Raw genomic sequence first — 27,957 nt, forward strand, 5'->3', positions numbered from 1 at the left:
AGGTCCACAGGGGAGAAAGGACCAAGACCTGTGGAAGGGATGGGACCTCTGAGAAGAACTTCCCCTATGAGACCAAAAATGCTGGTAATCTCGAGAGCAGCCATGCACCCAAAAAGACTGGACAATGGGTTTCTTGTCCTCTGGCAATCGAGGGACCTGGGTCTCTCCCCATTTACTTGCCATTTTTTTTCCCAATTCACTGCGAAAGACAAGCCCTTGAAGGGCAGCTTGGTATAGCCAAGTTGCCACCTGGCCGCAAAAACCAAAGCCATTCATCTGGTGGCTGTGCAAACCAAGTCACAGCCCACATCAGATAAGGCGGCGGCCCCCAGTTCTACCATAGGTCCAAGATTGGAAAAAGTGCTACCAGAGACTTGACAGAGAAGCAAGGTAGCCCTAGCTACCAAGGCACAACAAGAAGCAATTTGCAAGATCATTGTCACTGCCTCAAAGGCTTGCTTTAGGATAGCCTGAATCCTCCTATCCTGAGCATCCTTCAGTGCCACACCTCTTTCTACCAGGATGGTGGTGCATTCCGTGTCAGAACACACCAAGGCATCCACCCTAGGGAAACGTAACTGCTCTTTGGCCTGTGGATCCAAGGGGTATAAACCCACCAAGATGCGTCCTCCTTTAAGACACACCTCTGGTGCAGTCCATTCCAGATCAATCAACTCCTCAATTGCATCCAGGAGGGGAAGAAACAAGAAGCCTTGCATAGCATGGCCAAAATAGTATCCTTCTACATCCCAAAGGAGTCAGGCCCAGCCACTCTTAGGGTCTTCAAGGTCTGAGATATCAAACCCGGCAACTCATCTCTAAGAAAGAAACTGAGAATAGTTTTATATGACTCCAAATCTGGGGAAATGTCCCTTTCCTCATCAGAAAAGTCACCACCAGCATCATCAGTATCATCCTGATCCACCAGCATTCGAGATTACTCAGGCTGCATTGCATCATGGCCCCTGACCGTAGAGACAGGCTGAAGAGCACTTGAGAGTGCATGGATCTACCTTTGTACTCACTGCCGATTCAGAAGACCGGATCTGTAGAAAAGTCTGCAATCCCTGGAAAACTTCTTCCCAGGAAAAGGATGATGGGTCCATTCCAGGTCCGAACCTGATGTCCTGAGAGCTAGTGACTCATGACAACTCAGCCCATGGATCAATCAAGGGAGGGGACACTCCCATCGTGCCTCCCTCAGTCCCACTCTCCTAAGACTGAGGAGCTGGACCATCGCTGGCAAAATCAGAAGGGGGTAAGCATCTAGGCAGTGCTGACACAGGCTTAAAGAAAGCTCTGGTTGAATGGCCCTGATGTGGCTTGCAGCACAAAAATGTAAGTGCTTAGGCTTCTTCACCATGGCTGCTCTACCTGTAAGTGCACAAAACAGTAAACTTTCGCACCTAGATTATGCGCATAAAACCCTTGCCCAAAATGGACACACAAAAAAATGTGCGCACAAAAAATGTGTGAGCAAGTATACGTGCCTAGGCTGCACGTCCAACTAGGCGCCCACTATCGACACCAAGAAAGACGCCTAAACAGAACATACAAGATGCGCGGTGAGAACGGATGCACAAAAGGGTGCTCTGGTGCGTGCAGACCGCCCACATCACAAAATATACAAACACACCTCACAACCTACCATATCTTTTGAAGTCTGACAGCAAGCAGCAACCTAACATTTATTACAGAATCAAGACGCTGCAGGAGATCCTATCAGAAACAAAAGCTAATATTTTAATTAATTCTTAAAACATTCCTACTTGAATTTTATTCATCCTGCAATCATATCCTCAAAAGTATTCAGATCCCTGTATTTACAGACACCTGGTATTTTGTTTGGACATGGCTAATTTAATGCTCCTTACTGAACTAGTTCAACCTATTTTTAACTGTAGTCAACCATCAGGACATATTACCATGAAACACTCAATCCCCTAATTAAATGCCTTTTTTGTTACCGAAAACTAATGGCACCCCCTATGTAATGTACAACCCATATTTTTTTTGAAACAGGTGCCCTATTGTAAACCGTTATGATGGTGAATAACTTAATGACGGTATATAAAAACTCCTAAATAAATAAATAAATATTCAGTCTAGCATGTACAAGCTAACTCCAATCACTAGATGGTAGCAGAGAGTAATTTAGCTAAGAGATACTCAGTCTTTGAATCTCCTACAGCACATTCTGTTTCTGCGCAGACATGTGCAGGCCTTAGTTCAGCTCTTCCAAACATTATCATAAAAAAATTGAGATATATACTTCAACCCTTTTGCGGCCCAGATTGAAAAAACTGGTGAATAAATTCCTGGCAAAAAGGACCTATTATCCTGAAAAGGGAGGTATTGGGAAAATGAGCTCTCAAACTTTAGCAAACGGGAAAAATATTTCCATGTTTTGATCAATGGGATCACCAACGGACAGCCTTAAAATGAAAAGGCAATATGGAAATCGGGGCATGCAGGATATAACAGACTCAGAGGAGTGAGGAAAGCCTGCTTCATTGCCGAAGGTATATAGTATCCTGTATCCATTAACAGATCTCTTATGTGCCGTAGGTTACACGCGACAAGATATAGCTTTAGGTTAGCTAATCCTATGCCTCCAGTCTCCTATAAGTTTAGCTCCTTTCCATAAGTAGCTTCAGATAGTGCTCTCCATTCTTTGCCAATCTGTCCTTGTTACGTAGCATGGAATAGTTTGAAACATATATAGCCATTTTGACACAATCATCATTTGAAATAGTCCCACTCTACCCACTAAAGACAGCGGAATACCTGTTCACAGCTGCAGTAAGGATTTTAAATATCTTTAGATAATTGATGCCATCTAGCTGAGAAAGGCATTATTATCCATAAAGATCTAGGTAAAGAAATCTTCTGCCCATGTCATCAGGAAATCCTAGCTCCATAACTGACATACTTTCTCCTGAAGTGGTAAAGTCTCTGACTTCTCTGGGTTTATTTTATGCCTCGCCAGCTTGCCTCACCAGCTATGCCTCGCCAGCTATGCCTCACCTAGAAAAGCAGAACTGCTTACCTGTAACAGGTGTTCTCACAGGACAGCAGGATGTTAGTCCTCACATATGGATGACATCATCAGGATGGAGCCCAATCACGGAAAACTTTTGTCAAAGTTTCTAGAAATTTGACTGGCACCTACTGGGCATGCCCAGCATAACACCAACCCTGCAGTCAGCAGGGGTCCCCCTTCAGTCTCGTCTTATAGTAAAAAGTACATGCGAAAAATAAAATAAGAAAATGTAAACGAACCCAACTCCGCGGGGTGGCGGGCGGGTTTCGCGAGGACTAACATCCTGCTGTCCTGTGAGAACACCTGTTACAGGTAAGCAACTCTGCTTTCTCACAGGACAAGCAGGATGGCAGTCCTCACATATGGGTGAGTACCGAGCTGAGGATGCCCGAGCAAAGCACCAAATGTACCCAAAGGCGTGCAACAGGCACAAGAACTGGGGTGGAATTTGGTAGAGGGCATCCTGAACCCTAATGGGTTGGCAGAAGGATGTTGGTACCTCAGTTCGCAAATAAGTTGCACAGCACAGACTGGCCGAAGAAGGAATCTTGTCTACCAGCCTTGTCTAAACAATAATGGGCTGCGAAGGTGTGGAAAGAACTCCAGGTAGCAGCCTTACAGATGTCAGCAAGCGGAGTGAGCGTAGGTGCGCTACTGATGTTGCCATGGCCCTGACAGAGTGTGTTTGAACACGGTCTTGAAGCGGAATTCCTGCCTGTTGGTAACAGAAGGAAATACAGTCTGCTAACCAGGAGGAGAAAGTCTGCTTACCTACAGGTTTGCCCAATTTGATGGAAGGAAACAAACGAGTGCATTTCCTGTGGGCAGCGCTCTAGATAAAATGCTAGAGCACGTTTACAGTCAAGGGTATGCAGAGCCCGTTCTCCTGGGTTTGAGTGGGACTTGGGAAAGAAGGTGGGTAGTATAATGGATTGATTGATATGAAACTCCGATACTACCTTAGGCAAAAACTTAGGGTGAGTGCGGAGTACTAACCTATCATGCAGAAGTTTAGTATAAGGCTGGGTAGGTGACTAAGACCTGTAACTCATTAACTCTGCAAGCAGATGTGATCGCAAAAAGAAAAATCACCTTCCAGGTGAGATGGCAGAGATCACAGGATTGGAGAGGCTCAAACGGGGGTTTCACGAACTGCCCCAAAACCAAATTGAGGTCCCAGGAAGGGGCTGGAGAGCGCAGTGGAGGTTTAAGGTGGAGCAAGCCTTTCAAAAAGCGTGTTACGAGGGGTTGTACTGAAATAGGTCCATCCCTGACACCTTTATGGAAGGCAGCTACCGCATTGACATGTACCCTGATAGAAGAAGTTTGGAGACCTGACTCTGACAGGTGCCAGAGATAGTCCAAAAACTTCAGTGTGGAACAAGTGAAGGGATCGTTGGACATGGAAGTACACCATACCACAAACCTGTTCCATTTGTAACGATAAGACTGCCTTGTGCTTTCGTGAAGCTACTAGGACACGGGAAACCAGCTCTGAAAGGTTAAGAGGTTGAAGGATTAACCTTTCAACATCTAGGCAGTCAGGGAGAGGGCATGGAGGTTGGGGTGACAAAGGCAGCTGTTGTTCTGAGTGATCAGAAGCGGGTCCTTCCCCAGAGGAATGTGCCGGGGTACTGATAGGTCGTGGAGAATTGGAAACCAGACCTGGCGTGGCCAATGAGGGGCTATCAGAATCATTAGCTCCTTGTCCCTTCACAACTTCATGAGAGTCTTTGAAATGAGTGGAAGTGGAGGGTACGCATAAAGGAGACCGCTGGCCCATGAGAGGGAGAAAGCATCTATTGGCTGAAGCTGTTGGCTGCGAGTGAGAGGGCAGAAGTTCCCTACTTTGCTGTTGTGGATTGACGCAAAGAGGTCTATGTGAGGGTAACCCCAAAGTTGGAATATTGAGTTTGCTACAGTGGGGTTGAGGGACCACTCATGGGGTTGAAAAGTGCGACTCAGCTTGTCTGCCAACACATTGTCTACTCCCGGCAAGTAGGTGGCCCTGAGGTACATCTAGTGGGAAAGGGCTTCCGCCCATATCTGTGCAGCTTCCTGACACAGGAGGTAGGAGCCTGTTTCCCCTTGCTTGTTGATGTACCACATGGCCACTTGGTTGTCTGTTTGAATCAGGATGACCTGGTTGGAAAGGTGATCCTGAAAAGCCCTGAGAGAATATCTGATTGCACGAAGCTCCAGGAAATTTAATTGGTGTTTGGCTTCCTCTGGAGACCAAATTCCGAGTTTGCAGGTTTGCAACATGTGCACCCCAGCCGAGGTTGGAGGCATCTGTTGTCAAGGTTATTTGAGGGTCTGGAGCCTGAAATGGAAGGCCTTGAAGCAGATTGGATTGGTTTATCCACCAAGCCAGCGATAAGCGGAGCTGGTTGGTGATGTGTACAATGGTGGACATTGGCTGAGAAGACTGAATCCACTGCGATTTTAGAGTCCACTGCATTACTCTCATGGCCAGGTGGGCCATGGGAGTGACATGCACCGAGGAGGCCATATGACCCAGTAAGATCAGAAAGTGACGTGCAGTTGAGTGTATTCGAGACTGCAGTCAATGGGTCAGAGAAGTGAGAGTGAAAGCTTGATCCTGAGGTAGGAAGGCTTTCGCTTTTAGAGTGTCCAAGTTGGTCCCTATGAACGACAGGGTTTGAGAGGCAACTAGCCTGGATTTTGGATAGTTTGAGAAACTCTAAGGAGATCAGGGTATGGCAGGTGAGACGTAGAGACGTCAGTGCAGCTTGCTGAATAGAAGCCCTGATCAACCAATCATCGAGATAGGAGTAGACGTGGACACTTTGACTCCTGAGAAAGGCAGCTACCACTACGAGGCACTTGGTGAAGACTTGTGAGGCAGATGCTAGGCCGAATGGTAACACCAGATATTGGAAGTGTTTCGGGCCTACTAGGAAGCACAGGAATCTGCGATGTGACGGAGTAATGGAAATGTGTGTGTAGGCACCCTGAAGGTCTAGAGAGCAGAGCCAGTCTTCCCTTTGGAGAAGGGGAAGAAGAGAACCCAAGGTCACCATTTTGAACTTTTCTCTTTGTAGGTATTTGTTTAGGGTGCGAAGGTCCAGTATTGGGCGAACACCACCTGACTTTTTGGTATCAGGAAATACTGGGAATAGAAACCCTGCCCCTGTTGGGAGAGGGGCACTGGTTCTATTGCTCGGGACTGGAGGAGGAGGGAGACCTCCTGCTCCAGGAGTCGGATATTCCCCACGTCAGCCAAGGTGGGGAATCCGGTGGAACAGAGAGAAAGTTGAGGTGGTAACCTTGGGTTATTACCGCAAGCACCCACTGATCTGTGGTGACTGTATGCCATGGTTTGGTGACTGTATGCCATGGTTTGGAGAAGTAGCACAACTAGCCTCCGATGGGAATGGTCGGAAGTGGAGGCTGGGTACTGCTCTTTAGGAAGGATTTAAAAGCCAGACGCTGGACCTGGCTGGGGGGCTGGCTGTGACTTCTGTACTCGAGGTTGCTTGGATTGGCCTTTTTGGTAAGGCTTAGAAGCTCGAGCCCTGGACGCCGGGGGATATAATCTCGTTTGCCGGTAGAATTGTCTCTTGGTGTCTCTCCTAAAACATTTGGAAGAGGAAGAGAGATCAGAAAGCAGTAAAGAGAGCTGGTGCAGAGTCTCTTGGTGGTCCTTGAGCTGCGCCACTGCTTCTTGAATCTTTTCTCCGAAAAGATTATCTCCAGCACAGGGCAAGTCAGCTAACCTGTCCTGTACTTTTGGTCTGAGGTCTGAAGACTTTAGCCAGGCCCATCTTCTCGCACTAATTCCTGCCGCCGAAACTCTGGAGGCGGTGTCGAAGATGTCATATGCTGAACATACTTCATGTTTGGCAGCATCTAGACCCTTTTGTGCTAGGGCATGAAGTTGGTCCTGGAATTGCAGAAGTAAAGCTTCAGCAAATTCCTGAATCTTCGTAAACAGGGCCCTATTGTACTGGGTCTTGTATAATTGATAGGAAGCAATGAGAGAGATGAGCATTGACCCATGAAATACTCGTCTTCCAAACGCATCCAGAAATTTCTGTTCCTTTCCTGGGGGAATGGAAGAATGAGGTTTGGAGCGTCGTGCCCTCTTCTGGGCTGACTCCACAACTACTGAATGATAGAAACATAGAAACATAGAAATGACGGCAGAAGAAGACCAAACGGCCCATCCAGTCTGCCAAGCAAGCTTCACACATTTTTTCTCATACTTATCTGTTTCCCTTAGCTCTTTGGTTCTATTTCCCTTCCACCCCCACCATTAATGTAGAGAGCAGTGATGGAGCTGCATCCAAGTGAAATATCAAGCTTGATTAGTTAGGGGTAGTAGGGGAAGTAACCGCCGCAATAAGCAAGATACACCCATGATGATCTAGTTGAGCTCTCTGGAAGCCAGGGTCTGGCTGAACTAGATAGGTGGCATCTGCCTTATGATTGACAGGTGCCACAGAGCCAGGGTGCTCCCAATTTCTCTTTAAAAGGTCCAAGAGGATGTCATGAATAGGGATAGTCATGATTTCCTTAGGAACATCGAGAAATTGGAGAAGTTCTAACATCTGATGCCTAGAGTCCTCTTCGGTCTGAAGCTGGAATGGAACTGTTTCAGACAATTCTTTAACAAAGTTGGTAAAGGACAAGTCCTCTGGAGGAGAAAGCTTCCTTTCATCAGGAGGAAAGAGCTGTGAAGGCAGATTATCTGAATCCTGGGATGAATCATCGGGCCAGGGATTGTATGGCTCATCACCAGCTCCCCTATGTTCATCAGAAGGGAGTAACGGTGTTATTCCGAAAGGTCCGGGCCTAGGCATCGATGGCGTTAAAGGTGGAATCGATGGGGGCATCGACGGCATCGAGGGAGGCATCGATGGAGGCACCGATAGAATCGGTGACATCGATGAATGTGGCGGTGGTAGCATTCCAGAGGGTGGAATGGAGATCGGTGATTCTTCTTTTTCCGATGACAATGTTATCAGTGAGGAAGGAATCAGAGCCATCGGTTCCCTCGGATGCACCGGTGGAAGGGCATCAATTAACTTATCCATTCTTGCCAATAGCAGTGCAAGCGCCATGGGTATCGGATCGGTGGCTGGAGCAGGAACCGGCACTGGCATTGATGGAGGTTTGAACCCCTGGAGTGCTTTACTGATGGCCTCTTGGATCATCTGATCCAATTCCTCACGGAAACCTGGGGCATGGATACCCGGTTCCGGAGTAGGAGGCAGCACTGGCGTAGCTGGAGGGTCCACCGGTGAAGGTGGAATCGCGTATCCTGGCACCTGTCCAGATGGGGAATGCCTAGGTGACCCAGAGACAGAAGAGGATGGGGCCTTTTCTGTTCAGGATTCTTTGGCTCAGACGACATCGATGCCGAGGGCTTGCCTGTATCGGTGGCCTAAGCTTTTTGATGGCAGTATCAATGTTTTTCTCGATGTTCTCCTCAGTCTTTCTCCTGAGGAGGAACAGAGGGGGTCGACCCCCGTGGAGTCGAAGCCTGTCGGACAGCAGCGGTTTCCCGGTGCTGGCGCGAAGTAGATGGTACTGGTTCAGACGATGTCTAGGCTATCGATGGAGTCGGGGTTTTTGGCCAAAAGAGAAGTCCCATCTTCTCCAGCCTAGCCTTGCGACCCTTTGGTGTCATTTGGGCACATTTGGTGCAAGTAAGGACATCATGGTCGGACCCCAAACACATCACACAGACCGTGTGAAGGTCAGTGATGGACATCTTTCGAGTGCAGTCAGGGCATCGACAGAAACCCGACACCATGGCCTTGACAAAATTTAGTCGCAGTGCGGTCGATGGCCGGTAGGCCGCGAGGGAAAAACTCAATGGGAATCAACCGCAAGCAGGTAAAAAACTTACCGTTCGACCGCGGAGCAAAGATATCAATAAGGGGACCCCTGTGGGGTAAAATTTTGAGAGAAGTTCCGTGAGGAAAAATTCCTGTCAGGAATCTCTGAAGAGCTCCTTAACCCACGTGGCTACTGCTGCACGGAAAAAAGAAGACTGAAGGGGGGACCCCTGCTGGCTGCAGGGTTGGTGTTATGCTGGGCATGCCCAGTAGTTGCCAGTCAAAATTCTGGAAACTTTGACAAAAGTGTTCCGTGATTGGGCTTCATTCTGATGATGTCACCCATATGTGAGGACTACCATCCTGCTTGTCCTGTGAGAAACTCCTTTAACAATGTCTGTAATGAGGGTATAGGGGTCTGTGATATGAATAAGGATATCTTCCATAAAGACTGCCAGTCTGAAAATCTGTGCAGTTGGATTGCACACTGTTATTCCTTTTATAGCTGGATTCTTGTACGCTTTACAGGAGGGGCTATCTCCCAGATATAAATGCATATTTTATTTTGGGCTTTCATCCTTTCAGGGCTTACTGCATTCATCTCAAATGATTTCTGCCTGTTGGGTGAGAGCAGTTTATACTTCCCCTCTATATATTTTAAATGCTGGTATAAAAAGGATTAGAATTGATGGTTGAGGTTTACAGTACCTATCCTGAATATAATTAAACTGTCCCCTCTGTACAGAGTTTTATTCTTCCAGGTGTACATCCAGTCTCTAATATACCCTTAATGTTCTTCCCTGTACCACTTGACAATTCTGCTGTTGTAAGCAGTAGTCCTTCCTAGGTGGTCAAGGATTAATAATCTGTGCAACACCCTGCCTGACTCCCTGAGTTGTCCTTGCACTTTACTCTTTAATAGTTAGGTTGTTTGTACCTAGGTACACCATGATATCTAGTTCACCCCTTTCTCTAACTAATCTTTAAAGCCTTGTAAGCCCTGGAATCCAAAAGATGCAGAATTTCCCTTTCCACGTAGTTCCTTGTCAGTTCTATATTGCTCACTATGAAGCAAGCACAAAATACTTTGAGCAATGCTTCATAGTGCCTTGTATTGTAGCTAAATGGATGGAGCACTGTTACATTCAGGGAGATTTTTCATTAGGACACTTTTTGAATGAATTAGCACTTCCCAGTCAGCTAAATCCTCCCTGTCAAAATAATTCCTCAAGATTGTATTGTGCTAATATATATAGTATATAGCATCATATACCCTTCTATGGAAAAAAATAAAATTGTGTCTGAGAACAAAGATTTTTCTCCAAGAGCTTAAAGCCTCTTGCACCTATGTAATAAAGCCCAACATTCACAATGACTCCAATAGGACTGCTACATCTGGAATGGACTGCCAAATTACAGAGAGTAAAAGATTTTCTTCTATAAATGATGTAAATTGCTTTCAATTGGCATTTTAAAACTTTTAGTGTTGGTGTAGAATGTGTGAGTAGGAGAGGTAGGGTGTGTGACTGTGGAGGGGTGGTGGTATGGGGGTGGCAATGTAGGTAGGTGGATCTAGGGTATGTGTGTAGGAGATGGTGGTGGCAGTGGGGGATTTAGGGTGTTTGAGAGTCGGGGGTGGGGAGAGGATGCAGTAGAGTGTGTGCTGGCACTAGTGCTCTTTCCCCCTTGCACTATCCACTTTCTTCTCTGTCCTCCATTTGTGTGTGTGTTGGGGGGGGGGAGTGTGTGTGTGTGTTGGGGGGGGGGAGTGTGTGTGTGTGTGTCAGTGAGGTGGGGGAATGACACTTTCCCCTCTCTCCTCCCGTGTGTGTGAGTGTATGAGAATGAGTGTGTGTGTGTGTGTGGGGGGGGGGGGCACTTCCTTCTTGCACTCTTCACTTTGTCCCCTTTCCTCCTCCACTTTTTCCCCCAAACATTGTCCCACTTCATTCACATCTTTCTCCATTCCCTGCCCTCTCTTCCCTCCCCTCCTTTTCACCCTCCCCCCTCCTCATTCACCCCTCTTCCTTGTCTTTTCTCTGCTCTCACTCAACCCCTCCCTCCCATCCTTTTCTTTCCCTCTCACCCCCTTCCACCTTGGAGGAAGTCGTCTTGCTGGTGATTGAGCTATCTATATATTTATTTATCTCTCTCGCATATATATATATATATATATATCTATATCTATATATATCTATATCTATATATATATATCTATATATCTATATCTACAGTGGGCCCTCGGGTTACGACCAACATTTAAGGTTTCGGGTTATGATCAAATTTTGAGTTACGACCAAAATTTTCGGTTTTGAGTTATGACCAAATTTCGAGTTACGACCCTTGCCACGTGCGTGCAGTTTTGTTTTTTTTCGTGGATTGGTTGTAATTGGCCCGTTGTTACTGCCTATCACATTTTTTTGGTCTTGGAAGGCGGGACATCAACAGAGGTTGGCTGGCTAGTGTTGCATGTGGGCAGACTTGGCACGGAAATGCAAACAGCAGCATCGGGGACAGCACTCAGCTGGCAAGGTACAGAAGAGTTTCTGGAGGACCATAGATGTTCTCATAAGTGGTGGGGAGGGGGAAAAGAGGGTCTGGGTTGGTGTTGTTTTTGGTTGTACACCTTTTTAGATATTTTTTTTTTTATTTCTTCTCCCTGCAGAACACCAAAGAAGTGTTAAAAATGGCACCAAAGATAAAGAAAGCAATCACTATTGAAAAGAAGAAGGAAATTGTGCAGACATTTGAGAGTGGCGTTCGAGTGACCGATCTCACTCTCATATACAGCATGTCAAAATCCACCATTTTGACAATCTTACAAAGAAAAGATTTGTACAAGGAAGTTAGTGTGACTAGAGGTGTCACTCAAATTAGTAAGTCACGATCAACAGTGATAGATGAGGTAGAAAACCTATTGCTAGTGTGGATAAATGAAAGGCAGATGGCAGGTGATTGCCTATCTGAGTGTCTAATCTGTGAAAAAGCTAGGGCTATAAATGCAGATATCGTAAAGGATAAGCCATTACCAAGTGAACATGGTGAAATATTTCATGCCAGTAAGGGGTGGTTTCACAATTTTAAAGCAAGAACTGGGGTTCATAGCATAGCTAGGCATGGTGAAGCTGCTAGTTCAGATAAAAAGGCTGCTGAAAACTACATACCCCACTTCGAGCAATGACACAGAGAAATGGCTTTTCCTGTCAGCACGTTTTCAACTGTGATGAAACTGGACTATTCTGGAAGAAAATACCCAAGAGAACATACATTACCCAGGAAGAAAAGAAAATGCCAGGCCACAAGCCAATGAAGGATATGCTAACCTTATTGCTATGTGCCAATGCGAGTGGTGACCTCAAGATAAAGCCTCTCTTGGTTTATCATTCTGAGACCCCTAGAGTGTTCAGAAAACAGAATGTTGAATAGGTTAGGGGTCATGTGGAGATCTAACAGAAAAGCCTGGGTGACAACAGTCCTTTTTCTTGAGTGGATAAGGGAGGTTTTCTGTCCTACTGTACAGAAATATCTTGAGGACAAAGGCTTACCACTCAAGGCTCTGCTCATCATGGACAATGCTCCTGCTTACCCACGAGACTTGGAAGACGAGTTGTCTGAAGAATTCACATGGCTCACAGTAGAGTTCCTCCCACCCAATACAACTCCTCTACTGCAGCCTATGGACCAGCAGGTCATAGCTAACTTTAAGAAGCTATACACCAAGGAACTGTTCCAGAAGTGCTTCCAGATGGTTTCAGATATGGATTTAACCCTTAAAGAATTCTGGAAGGAACATTACAGCATCCTTTCATGTGTGGGGTTAATAGAGAAATCCTGGGCCAATGTCTCTCAAAGGACATTGAGATCTGCCTGGAAGAAAGTGTGGCCTAAAATTATAGAAGAGAGAGACTTCGAAGCAGAGGAGCCTGAGCCTGCAACTAACCCTGTGGTCAATGACATTGCCACTATAGCAGAGTCCATAGGCTTGCAGGTAGACAGTGCTGATGCTGAGGAACTGGTAGAGGAACACTCAGAGGAATTGTCTACAGAGGAACTTCAGCAACTTCTGGCTGAGCAACAGAGAATGGCAGCTGAGGAGCTTTCTGAAGAGGAGGAGGAGGAGCAGCAATCAGTGCAGCAAATTTCCTCTTCTGGAATTAAGGAATTCCTGAAAAAATGGACAGAGCTACAAACATTTGTAGAGAATATCCACCCAGACAGAGGAAAAGCCAATCATTGCATTCACTTGCTTAATGATAATATCATATCATACTACCGAACAGTGTTGAAGAAAAGACAGAAACAGACAACCTTAGACCAGTTTTTAGTTGCAAAAAGGTTGAGACCAATGCATATCCAGCATAGCTCTCTGCTTCAACGGCAGGGGAGAAAGACTGATACTTCACTTTCAATGCATATCCAGCATAACTCTGCTTCAACGGCAGGGGGAATGAAGAAAAGTGGATCTATATACAGACAACCAACAAGGATTGAATTACATAGCCTGGGTAAACAAATAAGCATGGGTGTAGCTTGCTTATTGCGGCGGTTACTACCCCTAACTAATTAAGCTAGATATTTCACTTATTTATTTATTTATTTTTTGTTTTTATATACCGATGCTCCTGTATAATATACATATCGCACCGGTTTACAGGGAACTCAAACTGATGCTTCTTGGGCAGCTTACAATGAAACAAGAAATAACGATAAACTTGGACAGCCTCTTAAGGCAGCTTACAATGAAAAAACAAAATGATAATAAAGAACTTGGACAATAATGAACTTGCAGAGAACTTACAAGGAGAAACAAGGCCTAATTGAACTGAGATATAGCACTATAAGGAACGTAGGTACAGAGGGAGAGGGGAGATCAGGGTGTATAATGTCATTGTATTCCTCGGGTCTTAGTTCTCCGGGAATGCTTGGGCGATGCAGCTCCAACACTGCTCTCTACATTAATGATGGGGGTGGAAGGGAAATAGAACCAAAAGTTTACTAAGAGCCAAGAGAAACAGATAAGTATGAAAAAAAAAAAAGTGTGAAACTTGCTGGGCAGACTGGATGGGCCGTTTGGTCTTCTTCTGCCGTCATTTCTATGTTTCTATAAGTGAGCCAGAAGCAGGTCCTAGAGGGCTACAGACACCCCCCCCCCCAAAGTAGAGAAAGGACACCAAAGAGCCAGGTTCCAGATGTTCTAATGGAATGGGACTCTCTTTCCGAACAGTAACCACCTTCCATTTCATCCTCCCCCTCCTCCCTTCCTGCAAACCAAAGATGTTAACTTTTAAATCAATAAACAAACAAACTTGAATTGTTGTTTCTGGTAAGCTAAGCACATTTTATAACTTTTTTGGTGAGTACACTAGGGAAGTATTGGTGTTTCTGGTAATTAATGACCTATTACAACCATTTTTATTATACAAATGGTTAGGTAAGGGATGCTTTTGGGAGGTTCGGAATGCATTATGGGTTTTCCCATTATTTCCTATGGAAAAAATAGTCTCGACTTACAACCAACTTGAGTTACAACCAGCCTTCTGGAACCAATTGAGTTCATAAGTCAAGGGACCACTGTATCTATATATATATATATATATATATATATATATATCCACACTGTGCCCAACACCAGTATCCCCCCCAAAACCCTTATGTCTTTCCCTCTGGACCACAATAGTTAGATTCCCTCTGTCTGCCTTCTGCCTCTACTCCTTCTTTACCTACCCCAACCAAGCATCTCCACCCAAAAACCTTTTTCTATGCATCCATCTACTGTCTTGACCAGCAGCAAACTACTTTCTGTCTCTCCCTCCTTGCAGGCTAATCATAGAAAACGACTCTTCTGTCTTCTATCTCCCATCCTTTCTCCTAGCTGCCACCAGTGTGTTTCTGCTGGCAGAATCTCACATTCAGATTGCAAAGAAGGACTTTTCCTGCTCCCCTTCAGAGGCAGAGGTGGCTTAGAAACTGCTGTGCCTCTTGCATGCACCTCCCGCATTTTGCAGCAGTCACTGTTTTCTGCCCCTGTGCAGCTGATCCTGACCCAAGCACTGCCTGCTGGCTGCAGCCTTAAGACTAATGCCAATGAGCACTTGCAGGGGATGGGCATTAGCATGGTGGCATCCCCTTTGGGCATGACGCCCTGAGTCAGTCCTAGAGAAAGAGAGAATACATACTTACCTAGAGGAGTTTTGCAAACAATTCTGCTTTGACCTTTCTTACAGTTAACTTTCTGCCACATTCCATTTGTGGATAAAATAACACCACAGGTTCCATTAGTATCTGATAATCCAGTTTCCCAATTGGCATAGTCAAGGACTGAACCATCCACCCATTTTAATTGCCGACCTGCAAAAGTAGATTAAGATTACATAAGATCTGATTTTCTCCTTGAAGTGCTAGAAGGTATGAAAAAAGTTCTAAGGGTTTGATTTACCCTAATTTGGGACTGTAGCAAAATTTATGGCCAGAAGTTATAGGACTTCTTTGGTGGATAAAATAAGAGACATCCCAGAGACCCTTTGTATCTCATAAAATGTGCATAAACCCCCATCCCATGGATTTTGAGGTCAGGACAACTCTGAGCTGTGCAATACATTATCAGTATCATGTCACTATACAAGGCCTCATTTTCAGAAATGCAAGCTAGCTCTCATCTGAGTTGGGCAGTTTAAGGTATCTTTTGCAGTATTTCTCATAATAAATTATGTATTACTATAGGAGAAATCCATGGAAACTAATTTCTCTGCTGTCATACAGTACTGCTACACTAAACATATTTATTTCTTACCTACGGAGTCCTGTGACAATCCTAGCCAGACTCTTGAAGTGATGATGATATGATCCCTGATGTGTTTGCTGACAAAGGTGTTTTCTTCTTCATCCTTAATAGTCAGAAGCGTTGAAAAAGAATCTGAGAGAAAAATGGCAGTGGTGAAAAAACTGAAAAGCATTTAGACTCTTTCCTATTTATTTTACATATTTCTGTTCACTAAAGCATGGATCTCTTAACTGATGGTGCCCTTTTGCTAGTTCTAATAGTGGAATGGATATTGAGGGCCCCATCTTCAAAATTTAAAGAAAAAAGGCATGTCACTAAGGACATGCACTGAAACAACTCTACCTTGAATATTTTACCATAAAATTGCTGGTTCTTGCTAAAGACACTGCATTTATGAACAGATGTGTGCACAACTAGAAAAAATATTATTTTTTTTAATATCTTAGGAAAAGAGGGAAAATGCATTGCCAATTGCTCATTTCCCAGTTTTACTTACTTTAGGGAAACATTTTTAAGTTCAATTATTTGGCTTTAGTACAAGTACAAATGCGTTATATTACAGGAACACTTCAAGATGTGCAATTTTCACACCAGTAGAAACAGTGTTGTGCAAACGAATCAAATTATCACTTCAACAACTGATTATAAAGCTTAAGTAATATCAACTATCAGGCCGATACAGTACAGTGCACTCGCCCGCTCTCCCGCAACTTTTTCTGTATCGGCCTGTATGTAAGCAGGGGCTTTCGTTTTTTTGTTTTTATTTTACTTTTCCTGGAATTTTAATTTTATAATAAAAAAAATCAGTGTAAATCAGGCCATTTTTCCAGTGATTTTTTTTTTTAATTATAACTCTGAAATTTCCAGAAAAAAAATAAAATGAAAACTGAAAACAATACTTTTGAAAATAGAGTCCCTAAAATGCACTGGTCATTGTTTCAAGCAATGACCAATAAAAAAGCAGTTTTTTCAAAACATTATTGGTCATTGCTTGAATTTAAACAATGGGTCATGATTTCCTTCGTCTGAGAATGTTTTTGTAGCTGGTGGCCCATGGCTGAGATGGCTTTGGTGATGGGTACCAGAAATGCAAACAGCAAGGCAGACCCTACTTTCTGAAGTGCTTGCTATATCCCATACATTCTCTATAAATCAATGAGGGGAAAAAAAACCTTACCACACACAAACATATAGGGTTTTAAGAAAAAACGGTCAGCGCGAACAACTAAATGACTAGCATCATGCCTCTTCATATTTATCCATTGACCTCTGATCTTCAGTGGAAAAATTTTGCTTTTACTATCAGGGGGAATTAACAGTCTCTGAGAATCCTGAAATGGCTCATGAGACACAGAGGGGCAGATGCAATAACATGCACGTAAAAACGTGCATCCAAACTGGGCACCCGTTTTTTCAATGCACGCACATGGGCATGTGATGCTATATTATAATGAGCTGCCACATTAAAAAGGATGCACTTGGCTAAAATTGTGCGACCCTAGTGCTCAAAAGCATCCAGCACCCGGGAGATGTGGCTGGGTGTAGGCCAGGAAAATAGGCACTCAATACAAGCATCCGTTTTATTCCACCATAGATAATTTACATGCACAATGTACATGTAGCAAAATTGGCCCGCTGTGTGTATATTGTGCCCTTACATTTTTCTCACATTTTAATCACTACAAGCAGTAAATCTTAGTATCACAAGGATACTAATTAAGAGGACCCACAGAAGAGAGTAGTATTTTTTGTTTTTTTCATGTGCTCTTGACTTGCCCTATGACATAACGCCTGCTCCAGAGCTGGCATTAAATTTGCCGGGTTAAAAAGGATGCGTTGGGAAACTGGTGATTTTCTGCATTGCAGGGTGATAACTAATAGCCTAATCTACATGGAATTTACTTGTGATGAGCGCTATTAGCTATGCAATTGTTTGGGCATGCATTTTGGATGCACTAATACCCTTTTGCATCAGATGTTACTCTGGCAGGTCTAAAACACGTGTCCAACCAAGGGTAAACCTCTGCGCTAGGCTGGGAGCACTGTATTACATCGGCCCCACAGTATGACAAGCCCGGGTTTCTTTTAGGCACTAGAAGTCATTGGCACACATAAGGAGACAGGGAGCCTTAAAAAAAATAAATCAAGTCATGTATCAAATTCCTGAGATCTGGGCATTTTTTCACCTGCCTGTTCCTCCTCTTTTCATTTACCTGCCCTACTGTGGAATGCCACACAATGTAGTTGTGGGCAGAAGTGCGAGGGCTAATAGCTAAGATCAGAAGAAAGGAGAAAAGCTCACAAAATAGACGACAACAGAGCAAGATCGTGTCTAAACTAATACCCAGCTTATTTGGATACATAGCTAAATAGTGGGAAACAAAAGCATACCAAGTTCCTGGCACATTTTGTTAGCTTCCTCTACAGTAAATACCGAGAAATTGTACAGACGTGTGTCAAAGCCATAGCAATGATCTTTATATCGGATCCACTGTCCGCCGTCAGGACTCTGTGGACATCTGGATGAACTTTCACTTTGTATTGATTTTCCATCTGTAAAAGCTGAAACAGTACATGATTTAAGTTAAGAGGATATGCAAGGATTCTGAAGCAGTTCTACTAATCAGAGATGGTGGTTAAAGGACATAAGCATTTACCTAGAAACTAATTTAAAAAAATTGTCCTGTATTTCCAATACTTCAAAAAGAGTTTTCCTGCCTCTCATATGCACCTTAAGTTCTAATAAAATAAGTTCATCCTTTATGCTAATTGCACCACAGCATGCTAAGCAAAAGAAAACTAACGAGATCTATATTCAGACACAATCCGGATAGCAGACGTAGGCCTGGATTCACCATTCTATCGCAGAATGATGAATCCAGAGAAAACGGGGGGGAAGGGGGCGGGCCTGCGAAAGCCAACAGCCTTCGTACCACCGCGGTGTCTTCACTGCCAGCTTTCGCACTGAATAGCACCACCATGAAAGGCTATTCGGCTCGCTAACCTTATCGCCGCCAGCGAAGACATCGCCAAGCCCACCCCCTCGCCACCCCAACTCCGCCCCCAGCATGCTATCGCACGCAATAAGCCTTTGAAAACGACGCCCTTAGTCAGGAAAACTTAGCCAGCTAACTTTGGAGGCATATTCAACAGTGCAGCCACACTATTGAATATAGCTGGCTATATTCATTAGTTCAGGAACCGAAGACAGAGGGAGCAATTTTAAATCTAATCCTCAGTGGAGTGCAGGATTTGGTGAGAGAGGTAACGGTGGTGGGGCCGCTTGGCAATAGTGTTCATAATATGATCAAATTTGAATTATTGTCTGGAAGGGGGACAGTAAGTAAATCCACAGCACTAGCACTAAACTTTCAGAAGGGAAACTTTGATAAAATGAGAAAAATAAGTTAAAAACTGAAAGGTGCAGCTACAAAGGTTAAAAGTGTGCAACAGGCGTGGACACTGTTAAAAAAATACCATCTTAGAAGTGCAGTCCAGATGTATTGCACGCATTAAGAAAGATGGAAGGAAGGTCAAAAGATTGCTGGCATGGCTAAAATGTGAGGTGAAAGAGGCTATTTTATAATTAATATATTTTTATTAATTTTTACAAATCTACACAAAGCATCCACTTTGTTACAGAAATATGGTATTTATCTAAATAAAGAATATTCTAGGAAATATCAATCTTTCTTAGAAACATCATACAACTTTCACCCATTAGACCACAAAAATTGGGAGGAGGGTACATATATGAGGAGATCAGAGGAAATAAACAAAACTAAGAAATGACATAGCTTAGACTAGCTTGCATACTCTAACATAGGATGAATTAACCTGGGTTTAGCTACTTCACAGTAGTATTCTCTTTGAATCTACAAAACTCTTCAGCTGTTCTGGTTGAAAAAAAACATAATTATCTCTATTATATTTGACTATGTATTTGCATGGAAACCTTAGAAAGAAAGTTGCGCCTATAGCCAGAGTCTCTTGCCGTAAGGCCAAAAAACCTTTTCTTCTTTCCTGTGTAGATTTAGTCAGGTCAGGGAACATTCTGATTTGTTGATCCATAAACATGGTATTAGATTTTTAAAAGTAATTTTTCATTACCATGCTTAAGTCTTTTTCAGTGTAGAAGGCTATCAATAAAGTGGCTCTCTTGGCTATTTCAAAAGCTGAGGATTCTAACATTGCTGTTAAATTTCCCAAATCAACAGAAATAGGTTGATATTGCACATTTGAGCGAGTAGGGAGAAAGTATACCTTATCCAGGGAGGGAGCAGATTCATTTGTGAAATCAAAGATTTCAAAGAAATATTTTCTGAGGGTAATTCGTGGAATTTCTCCCACCACTCTTGGAAAGTTTAAAACTTGCAGATTTAGACATCTTAATGCATTCTCAATATATTCCACTTTTCTTTTCATAGCACCACAATCTTGAATAATAACCGATTGAATGTCCTTCACATGATGTAGTTCTGTTTCCAAGGCCTTAAACTTTCCCAAAGTTTCTTGTTGATGTTCTTCATTCTTCTTTGAGATAATTTCCATTTGTTGAGTTATCCCATTTATTTTCTTTGAACATTCAGAAAACATTTTTATCATAGAGGATGTAAGATCCGATAAGGAGTCCAGGGTGACAACTGCTGGTTTCTGAACCAAAGTTGGAAAATCTTGGCTCACCTGGGGTCGCGGAATAGGCCTCTCTCCGTCCACAATCAGGCCATCCGCTCCCTGTTGTCCTGGGCTCCACCAGCCTCCTCGCTGGCTTCCAACAAACTGAACACTGGTACGTCACATGATGCTAGTCCCTCAACCTCCGAATCCTGAGTCTAACTTCATGACTCAGGACAGAGCATGGCGACATGTCTCCTTGCATTTCCAGCAGCGGTCTTTCACCCACGGGAATCAGCAAGAACTCCTCCGAAGTTGGGGGGGAGTTTCTCCTCCATCCTCTCGACAGCCGGTATGCCTGTCCCTCCATGCAATGTCGCTCCAGTGTACTGGAAGATTGTTTTCTGCCCCAGGGATGGAGTAGAGCTCGAGGGATAGACTCTTACTCTCCCCTTCCTTTTTGGAGGCATTAAAACTTCAGAAGGTAACAAACTTAGAAGAACTTTCCAATGAGGCACACAGTGCTCTGGTTAAGCTGCCATCTTGACTCCTCCCCCCACGAAAGAGGCTATTTTAGCCAAAAGATCTTCATACAAAAATTGGAAGAAGGATCCATCAAAAGAAAATAGGATAATCATTGGCAAGTTAAATGTAAGGCATTAATAAGACAGGCTAAGAAATAATTTGAAAGGAAGTTAGCTGTAGAGGCAAAAACTCATAATAAAAACGTTTTAAAATATATCTGAAGCAGAAAGTCTGCGAGGGAGTTGGTTGGACTGTTAGATAATCGAGGGGTTAAAGGGGCACTTAGGGAAGTAAGGCCATCGCAGAGTCTAAATGAATTCTTTGCTTCAGTGTTTATTGAAGAGGATGTTGGGGAGATACCTGTTCTGGAGACAGTTTTCAAGGGTGATGATTCAGATGAACTGAACCAAATTACAACAAATCTGGAAAATGTGGTTGGCCAGATTGACAAACTGAAGAGTAGTAAATCGCTTGGTCCGGATGGTGTACACCCCAGGTTCTAGAATAACTCAAATGAAATTTCAGACCTATTTCAAATAATTTGTAACCTATCATTAAAATCATCCATTGTACCTGAAGACTGGAAGGTGGCCAATGTAACTCCGATATTTAAAAAGGGCTCCAGGGGTGATCCGGGAAACTATAGATCGATGAGCCTGACTTCAGTGCCAGGAAAAATCATGGAAAATGTTATAAAGAATAAAATCACAAAACATTTAGATCGATATGGTTTAATGGGACACAGCCAGCATGGATTTACCTAAGGGAAGTCTTGCCTCACAAATCTACATTTTTTAAGGGGTGAATAAACATGTGGACAAAGGTGAACCTTTAGATGTGGTGTATTTGGATTTTCAAAGTCCTCATGAGAGGCTTTTAAGAAAACTTAAAAGTCATGGGATAGGAGAAGATGACCTTTTGTGGACTGCAAACTGGTTAAAAGACAGGAAACAGGTAAACAGTGGAGTGCCTCAAGGATCTGTATTTAGACTGGTACTTTTTATTATATCTGGAAAGTGGTATGACAAGTGAGGTGATCAAATTTGCAGATGACACAAAATTATGTAGAGTAGTTAAAACTCAAGCAGATTGTGATAAATTGCAGGAGGACCTTGTGTGACTGGAAGATTGGGCTTCCAAATGGCAGATGAAATTTAATGTGGACAAATGCAAGGTGATGCATATAGGGAAAAATAACCCTTGCTGTAGTTACACAATGTTAGGTTCTATCTTAGGAGTTAGCTCCCAAGAAAGAGATCTATGCTTCATAGTGGATAATACATTGAAATCATCGGCTCAGTGTGCGGTCGTGGTCAAAAAAAGCTAATAGAATGTTAGGAATTATTAGGAAGGGAATAGCAAATAAAACAGTGGATTTCATAATGCCTCTGTATTGCTCCATGGTGAGGCCGCACCATGAATACTGTGTGCAATTCTGGTCGCCACATCTTAAAAAAGATATAGTTGAACTGGAGAAAGTGCAGAGAAGGGCAACCAAAATGATAAGGGGCATGGAATGGTGTCCCTATGAGGAAAGGCTAAAAATGTAAGGGCTGTTCAGTTTGGAGAAGAGACGACTGAGGAGGGATATGATAGAGGTCTACAAAATCATGAAAGGACTTGAACAAGTTAATGTAAATCAGTTATTTACTCTCTCAGATAATAGAAGCACTAGATAGCACTCCATGAAGTTAGCAAGTAGCTCATTTAAAACAAATCGAAGAAAATTCTTTCACACTCAATGCATAGTTAAGCTCTGGAATTCATTGCCAGAGGATGTGGTTATGGCAGTTAGTGTAACTGGGTTTAAAAAAGGTTTGGATAAGTTCCTAGTGGTAAAATCCATAAACTGCTATTAATTAATAAGCAATAATAGCTTGAGATCTATTTAAAGTTCTGTACTTGTGACTTGAATTGGCCATTGTTGGAAAGAGTTTCTGGGCTTGATGGACCCTTGGTTTGACCCAATATGGCATATCTTATTTTTTATAGCTGGCTAACTTTAGGACAGCTCTTTGACCAGCAGCTGGCTAAGTAATCCAGCTAACTCTGAATATCGAAGTTAGCCGGCTAACAATTCCTTTCCAGTTATGTCCCTGGGCCGCCCTTAATTTAGACTAAATTCTGGCCTCCTAACCTATTAGCGGGCTATAATTTAGTCAGATAAAGGCTGAATATAGCTGGGTAAGCCATTTAGATGGATACCTATTATGTTATTCATCTAAATGGCTTTTAAATATGGACCTCTACCATTTATAAAAATGCTTAACGAGAACTGGTGCCAAGAATTATAGGATTAATTTCCTATGTGCACAAACAGCTCCCCTCTCAGGCTGGCCTGGTGGCTGCTGTGCAGGGCCAGATTTGATCCCAGAGTTGGGTCTCCTACCCCCAGGGTCAGCTGGGAATGGGGATGCTGAAGATTGTCACAAAAAACCCACCACAAAACAAAAACCAAACGGCTCCCCTTGTCAACTAATTAAAAAAAACCAAAAACATCACATTTTGTAAAATTTCTTTTCCTTAAACATAGGGCACTGTTGGTGTGAGTTGGTGGTGGAGTGTTTCATTTTCAACTAAAGCCCATTTCCTGATCAGCTGGGAGACATCTCTGGAACCAGCTCCATGTACAATGGAAGGTGCAAAGCTGCTTACAAAGCAGGAGCCAAAAAAGAGCCACTCGCATCAATTTATGAAAATAAATGCTTAGGTGAGCGCTTATGAAACATAAACCAGCTCAAATATCTAACACACTATTGGTGTTTCGGCTTATACTGCCTGCATTCGGGGCCACTTAAACACTGAAAAAAAGAAAGAGCAGCTGGTTTGCGTTTCATAAGGGCTCACCTTAGCAATGAGAGTTATTCAGTTATACAATGTGTTTGTGGCAACCAGATCATCCCATGCATATGACAGTATGCTGCTTCACAGTCCTTCCCTTTACTGAGCTGTATTGGCATATGCAGACAGCCTAAACCTTAAATGACTATCAGAGGTGTAAGTTATGGGTGGGCCTGGAACAAGATGGCAAACTCCAGTCCTCGAGTGCCACAAACAGGCCGGGTTTTCAGGATATCTGCAATGAATATGCAAGAGAAAGATCTGCATGCACTGCCTCCATTGTATGCAAATGTATCTCATGCTTTTCCATTGTGGATATCCTGAAAACCTGGCCTGTTTGTGACACTCGAGAACTGGAGTTCACCAACCCTATTCTGGGGGGAAGTGGGTTGTGCCCCCCCCCAACTACAGACTTTTGGCTCAAGCCCCCACCCTTCGCAGCAGAATCATGCCCCATGTGAGTCAGATCTCAAAGGTGCAGGAGTTACAGCAGGGCTTCTGAAACCTGTCCACAGCCAGTCATGTTTTCAGGATATCCACAATGAATATTTATTTATTTATTTAAAAGTATTTATATACCGCTTTTCAAAACAGGGTATCTTGTCAAAACGGTTTACAATAAAATAAAAGTAAAAATAAATAGATGAAAGAAACTAAAAAATAAATAGATGAAAGAAACTAAAAAAAAATGCATATACCGAGTCTCTATAATATGCAAAGTTATCTCAAGCATATTCATTGTGGATATCCTGAAAACATGACAGGCTGTGGAGTCCACAGGACAAGTTCAGGGAAACCCTGAGTTATTTTATTTATTTATTTATGTATTTATTTAAATTTTTTATATACCGACGTTCATTTGCACATCACATCGATTCACATATTAACATTTGAAGTATTGATGATGATGATATTCTGCTACTGTGAAGCACAGATACTTCTGCACTCAGTGTGAATGGAAATATGTGTAAGCATCTTTCAGATCCAATGTCATCAGCCAATTGATCTCCAATAGAGAATAGTCAAGTTTTTCCTCTTTTGGAGGTATCTATTTAGATTTCTCAAGTCCAGAATAGGATAGAGACCTCCTGATGTTTTTGGGATAAGGACATCTCTAGTAAAATACATTGCCTCTTTCCATCATTAGGAACAATTTGATAGCATTTGCTGTTAATAGAGAGGCTAGATCCTCCATAGAGTATGAAGCTGGTCTGGAAAAAACAAATGATGGTGTGGGTGGAGTGAAGGGAGGTAGAGCTTGAAAGTTAAGGTGATATCCTTTGAGAATTATCCTGAGAACCCATCAGTTTGTGGTAAAGAGTCCATTGGGGTGAAAAACTTGAAGCCTTTCTCCCACTGGAAGAGCTTCAAAGGAGACAAAAGGATGATAAATTTTGTAGTAAAAAGTTAGGTCCTAATTTTTGTGAGGACTACTGAGCAGACCTTGGCTGGACTATCTTAGGGCATGGTCTAGATTGTTGCTGTTGTTGCTACTACTGTTGGAGGGATGTTGTCAACGATAAGGATACAGTTGGTACCTCCTACAAGTGTAATAATATTGTTTCTGAAGGATTGTAATTGGTATTTTCTTTGAGAAGACTGTTTTCTCTTAGTTCTCTTAGTTAATGACCATCGTAAATGACCCATACAACATCCTTTCCAAAGACTCTACGTAGGACGTACTGCCGTCACTGTTTCAGGTTTAATCTCCTAATAAGAATTTAATAAAGGGTAAAGTTACAATGTTAAATAAAAGTTAACTACAATGTTAAAGTATAAAGTTACAATGTTAAATAAAAGTTAATTACAATGTTAAATAAGAACAATTTACAATGTTAAATAAGACTATATTGATCTTATAATGTAAAACAGGAAGCTCCTTCTTCTTGAATACAGTTACAATGTAAACCGATGTGATATTCCAAATTGAACACCGGTATATAAAAACTAATAAATAAAATAAATAGTTGTTGCTGTTAAATTTTATAAGGTCAAACAGTGATCTTTTATGGAGATCCACCATTTCTTTTAACTTTATCCCCAAACAAATTCTCCCAAAAATGGGGCATTCACTAACTGATTATATACACCTTCTCACAGATTTGATTACTTCAATCAAGCAAGTCTCCTGTTTCCTATGGCTATGACTGATGATCTTGAAGCCCTATCGAAAACATAAGCAGATCATAAGTGGTTTGGACATTGGTTTGCTTCATTTATTTAAAAATCTTATATACCACCTATTTTCTAGGTGGTTTACAAAATACATTCATAATAAAACAATCATATGTCCACAACACATAAGATTAATACATAACATCATAAAAATAGAAGGAAATAAAATTAAACCATAAAAAATAAATCAAAATATCGTGAAATAATTTCATAAAATTTGAAATAAAACAATTTATCATAACTTAAAAAAAAGAAAGATGATGTATTAATGTGCTCTGTTTCAGAAGTGAGATGAGCTAAGGCATCTTTTGCAGAACATTAAAGAGATACTGGACCATATGGAATTGGTGTGCAGAAATTCTGCTCTGTAAACTGCCAATTGGAAGATTTATTTTCCCAATAGTATCCCGCAAACTTGCGTCTTTGTGTGATAGTTTGACCTTCTTATGCCCTGGACAGAGTTGAACATTATATTTTAGGTCTACTTTTCTGGCAAGTGAAGTGTAGAGAGAGGTGTCTGCCACATTTTAGACTGAAGATCTTGGAGTACTTTATGCACTGAGACACCAATAGCTTGCCTAGGAGTTTGTATATATTTTAACACAAAAGTATTCTTTGGGCTCCATTGTTTCCTCTAATTTGAATGGAATAATTTCTGTCCTCTTTTGAAGGAAAGCGGGATAAGTCATATCCTCTGGTGGAGTGGTATTCCTAGTAGACTCTGGCAAAAGGTCAGAAAGCAATCCTATTGACACCTCAAAAAAATGGTAGGGGATTATAGTTATAAAATGAATGAGAGTTGTCAAAGTTGGAGATCAGCAGTGGAGGCCTCCTTGATGAAAGTCTCTCTCTTGATAGGATAGAACTGTAAGGTTTTTCTTGATTAACCTTCAGAACCTTTTGATATGAAAGAATGGAGAATTGGGATTCTAATTGGGCTGAGAATTTCTCCAAAATGGATTCCATGAATGAAGGAGGAGTAGGGTATGGAATTTTTTCATATAATTATGGACAAACTCCAACCCATAACTTTCAATGAAAGGGTGGTACTCAAATGTAGGAATCGGCAGTATTACCGAAGAGGGTGGAGTACTTTTTCTAGTAAGAGGTTTAGGAATGGTATCTCTGTCGCAAGCTGGTGTGGCTTTAGTGCCAGAAAGTCTCTGTGCAGAAATCTTTGGTGTCAGATGTTCATGGCATCAAGATGTCAATGCTGAATTCTTCTTTGCCAGTTGACTCTCGGTATGGTGCTTCTTGTTCTTGGGGCTTCTCAGCATTGACATTTAGAACATGAGACTGGATAATCACAGTTACTGTGCCTAGATATTGGTCTCTCTTTGTAGATATTGGTCTCTCTGGGCTCCTTTCCTTATCATCCAATTGAGAAAACAACTGAAACTTCAGTTTGAGCTCTTTATATGAGTGCTTGAGGAGACGTCCTTCCAAACACTGCAGACTTAGTCACATCATAGAACTTGTGACAGTAGGTGCTGGACATTTTATACTTACATTTAGTGCAGTTTGAAGGGCTTCATACCTGACATACTGAAGGAACAAGGAAAAAGGAAGTAATCTAATTTGAATACAAATTACTTACAGAAAAAAAAAAAGACAAACAAAAGTAATTGGAAAGAAAAAAAATTGAGGTACTCAAAAAAATAGGGTGAGCAGCTATGAGAAAGCGCAAAAATGTTCTTTTGCTTCGGCGGAGGAAGCTGTGTAGGAATGCTAATGCACGCTTGGAAAAAATTTCTAGCTCTTTCTGAGCTCTGAGAGAGCATGTTCTGTATTGGCACCATCTGATGACATCACTCTACTTATGTGGCTAAATTTATTCCTTCTTGTCCATGGGGAATTCCATTTCCCATACAGCGCACAATAAATTAATTCATTACAATCTGTCATTTCCTGTTAATTGTACAGATGACATTAAAAAAATTATAAAACTTACTTTTTGTGGAAATATAGCAGATTGCACCATCAAGAACATCCCTACAGTTCTTACGATTCAAAATTCCTTTGGTATCCAAGGAGACACAATTTCCTGTAGAATTAGTCATTGTGAATTCCCAAGGTGTGTAATCAAGTGCACTGCCATCAGACCATTCAAAAATAGATTCATTTCCCTATCAAGACATAACAACATACTTTCACAGCTTAGCTACACATAC

At 42.4% G+C, this 27,957-nt stretch overlaps 1 protein-coding gene across 1 annotated transcript in view; it reads right to left on the reverse strand.

The window, feature by feature from the left end:
• Positions 1–27,957, reverse strand: part of LY75 (lymphocyte antigen 75) — a 397,255-nt gene that overhangs the window by 6,100 nt on the left and 363,198 nt on the right. Inside the window, exons 31-34 of the mRNA XM_029605582.1 lie at positions 27,738–27,912; positions 18,023–18,193; positions 15,641–15,763; positions 15,031–15,198 (exon numbers count right to left, since the gene is read on the reverse strand). Of these exons, the coding sequence (XP_029461442.1) occupies positions 15,031–15,198; positions 15,641–15,763; positions 18,023–18,193; positions 27,738–27,912 (637 nt within the window). The remainder of the gene's footprint in view (positions 1–15,030; positions 15,199–15,640; positions 15,764–18,022; positions 18,194–27,737; positions 27,913–27,957) is intronic.

This window comes from Rhinatrema bivittatum, chromosome 6 (assembly GCF_901001135.1).
Source record: "Rhinatrema bivittatum chromosome 6, aRhiBiv1.1, whole genome shotgun sequence".
NCBI lineage: Eukaryota > Metazoa > Chordata > Amphibia > Gymnophiona > Rhinatrematidae > Rhinatrema > Rhinatrema bivittatum.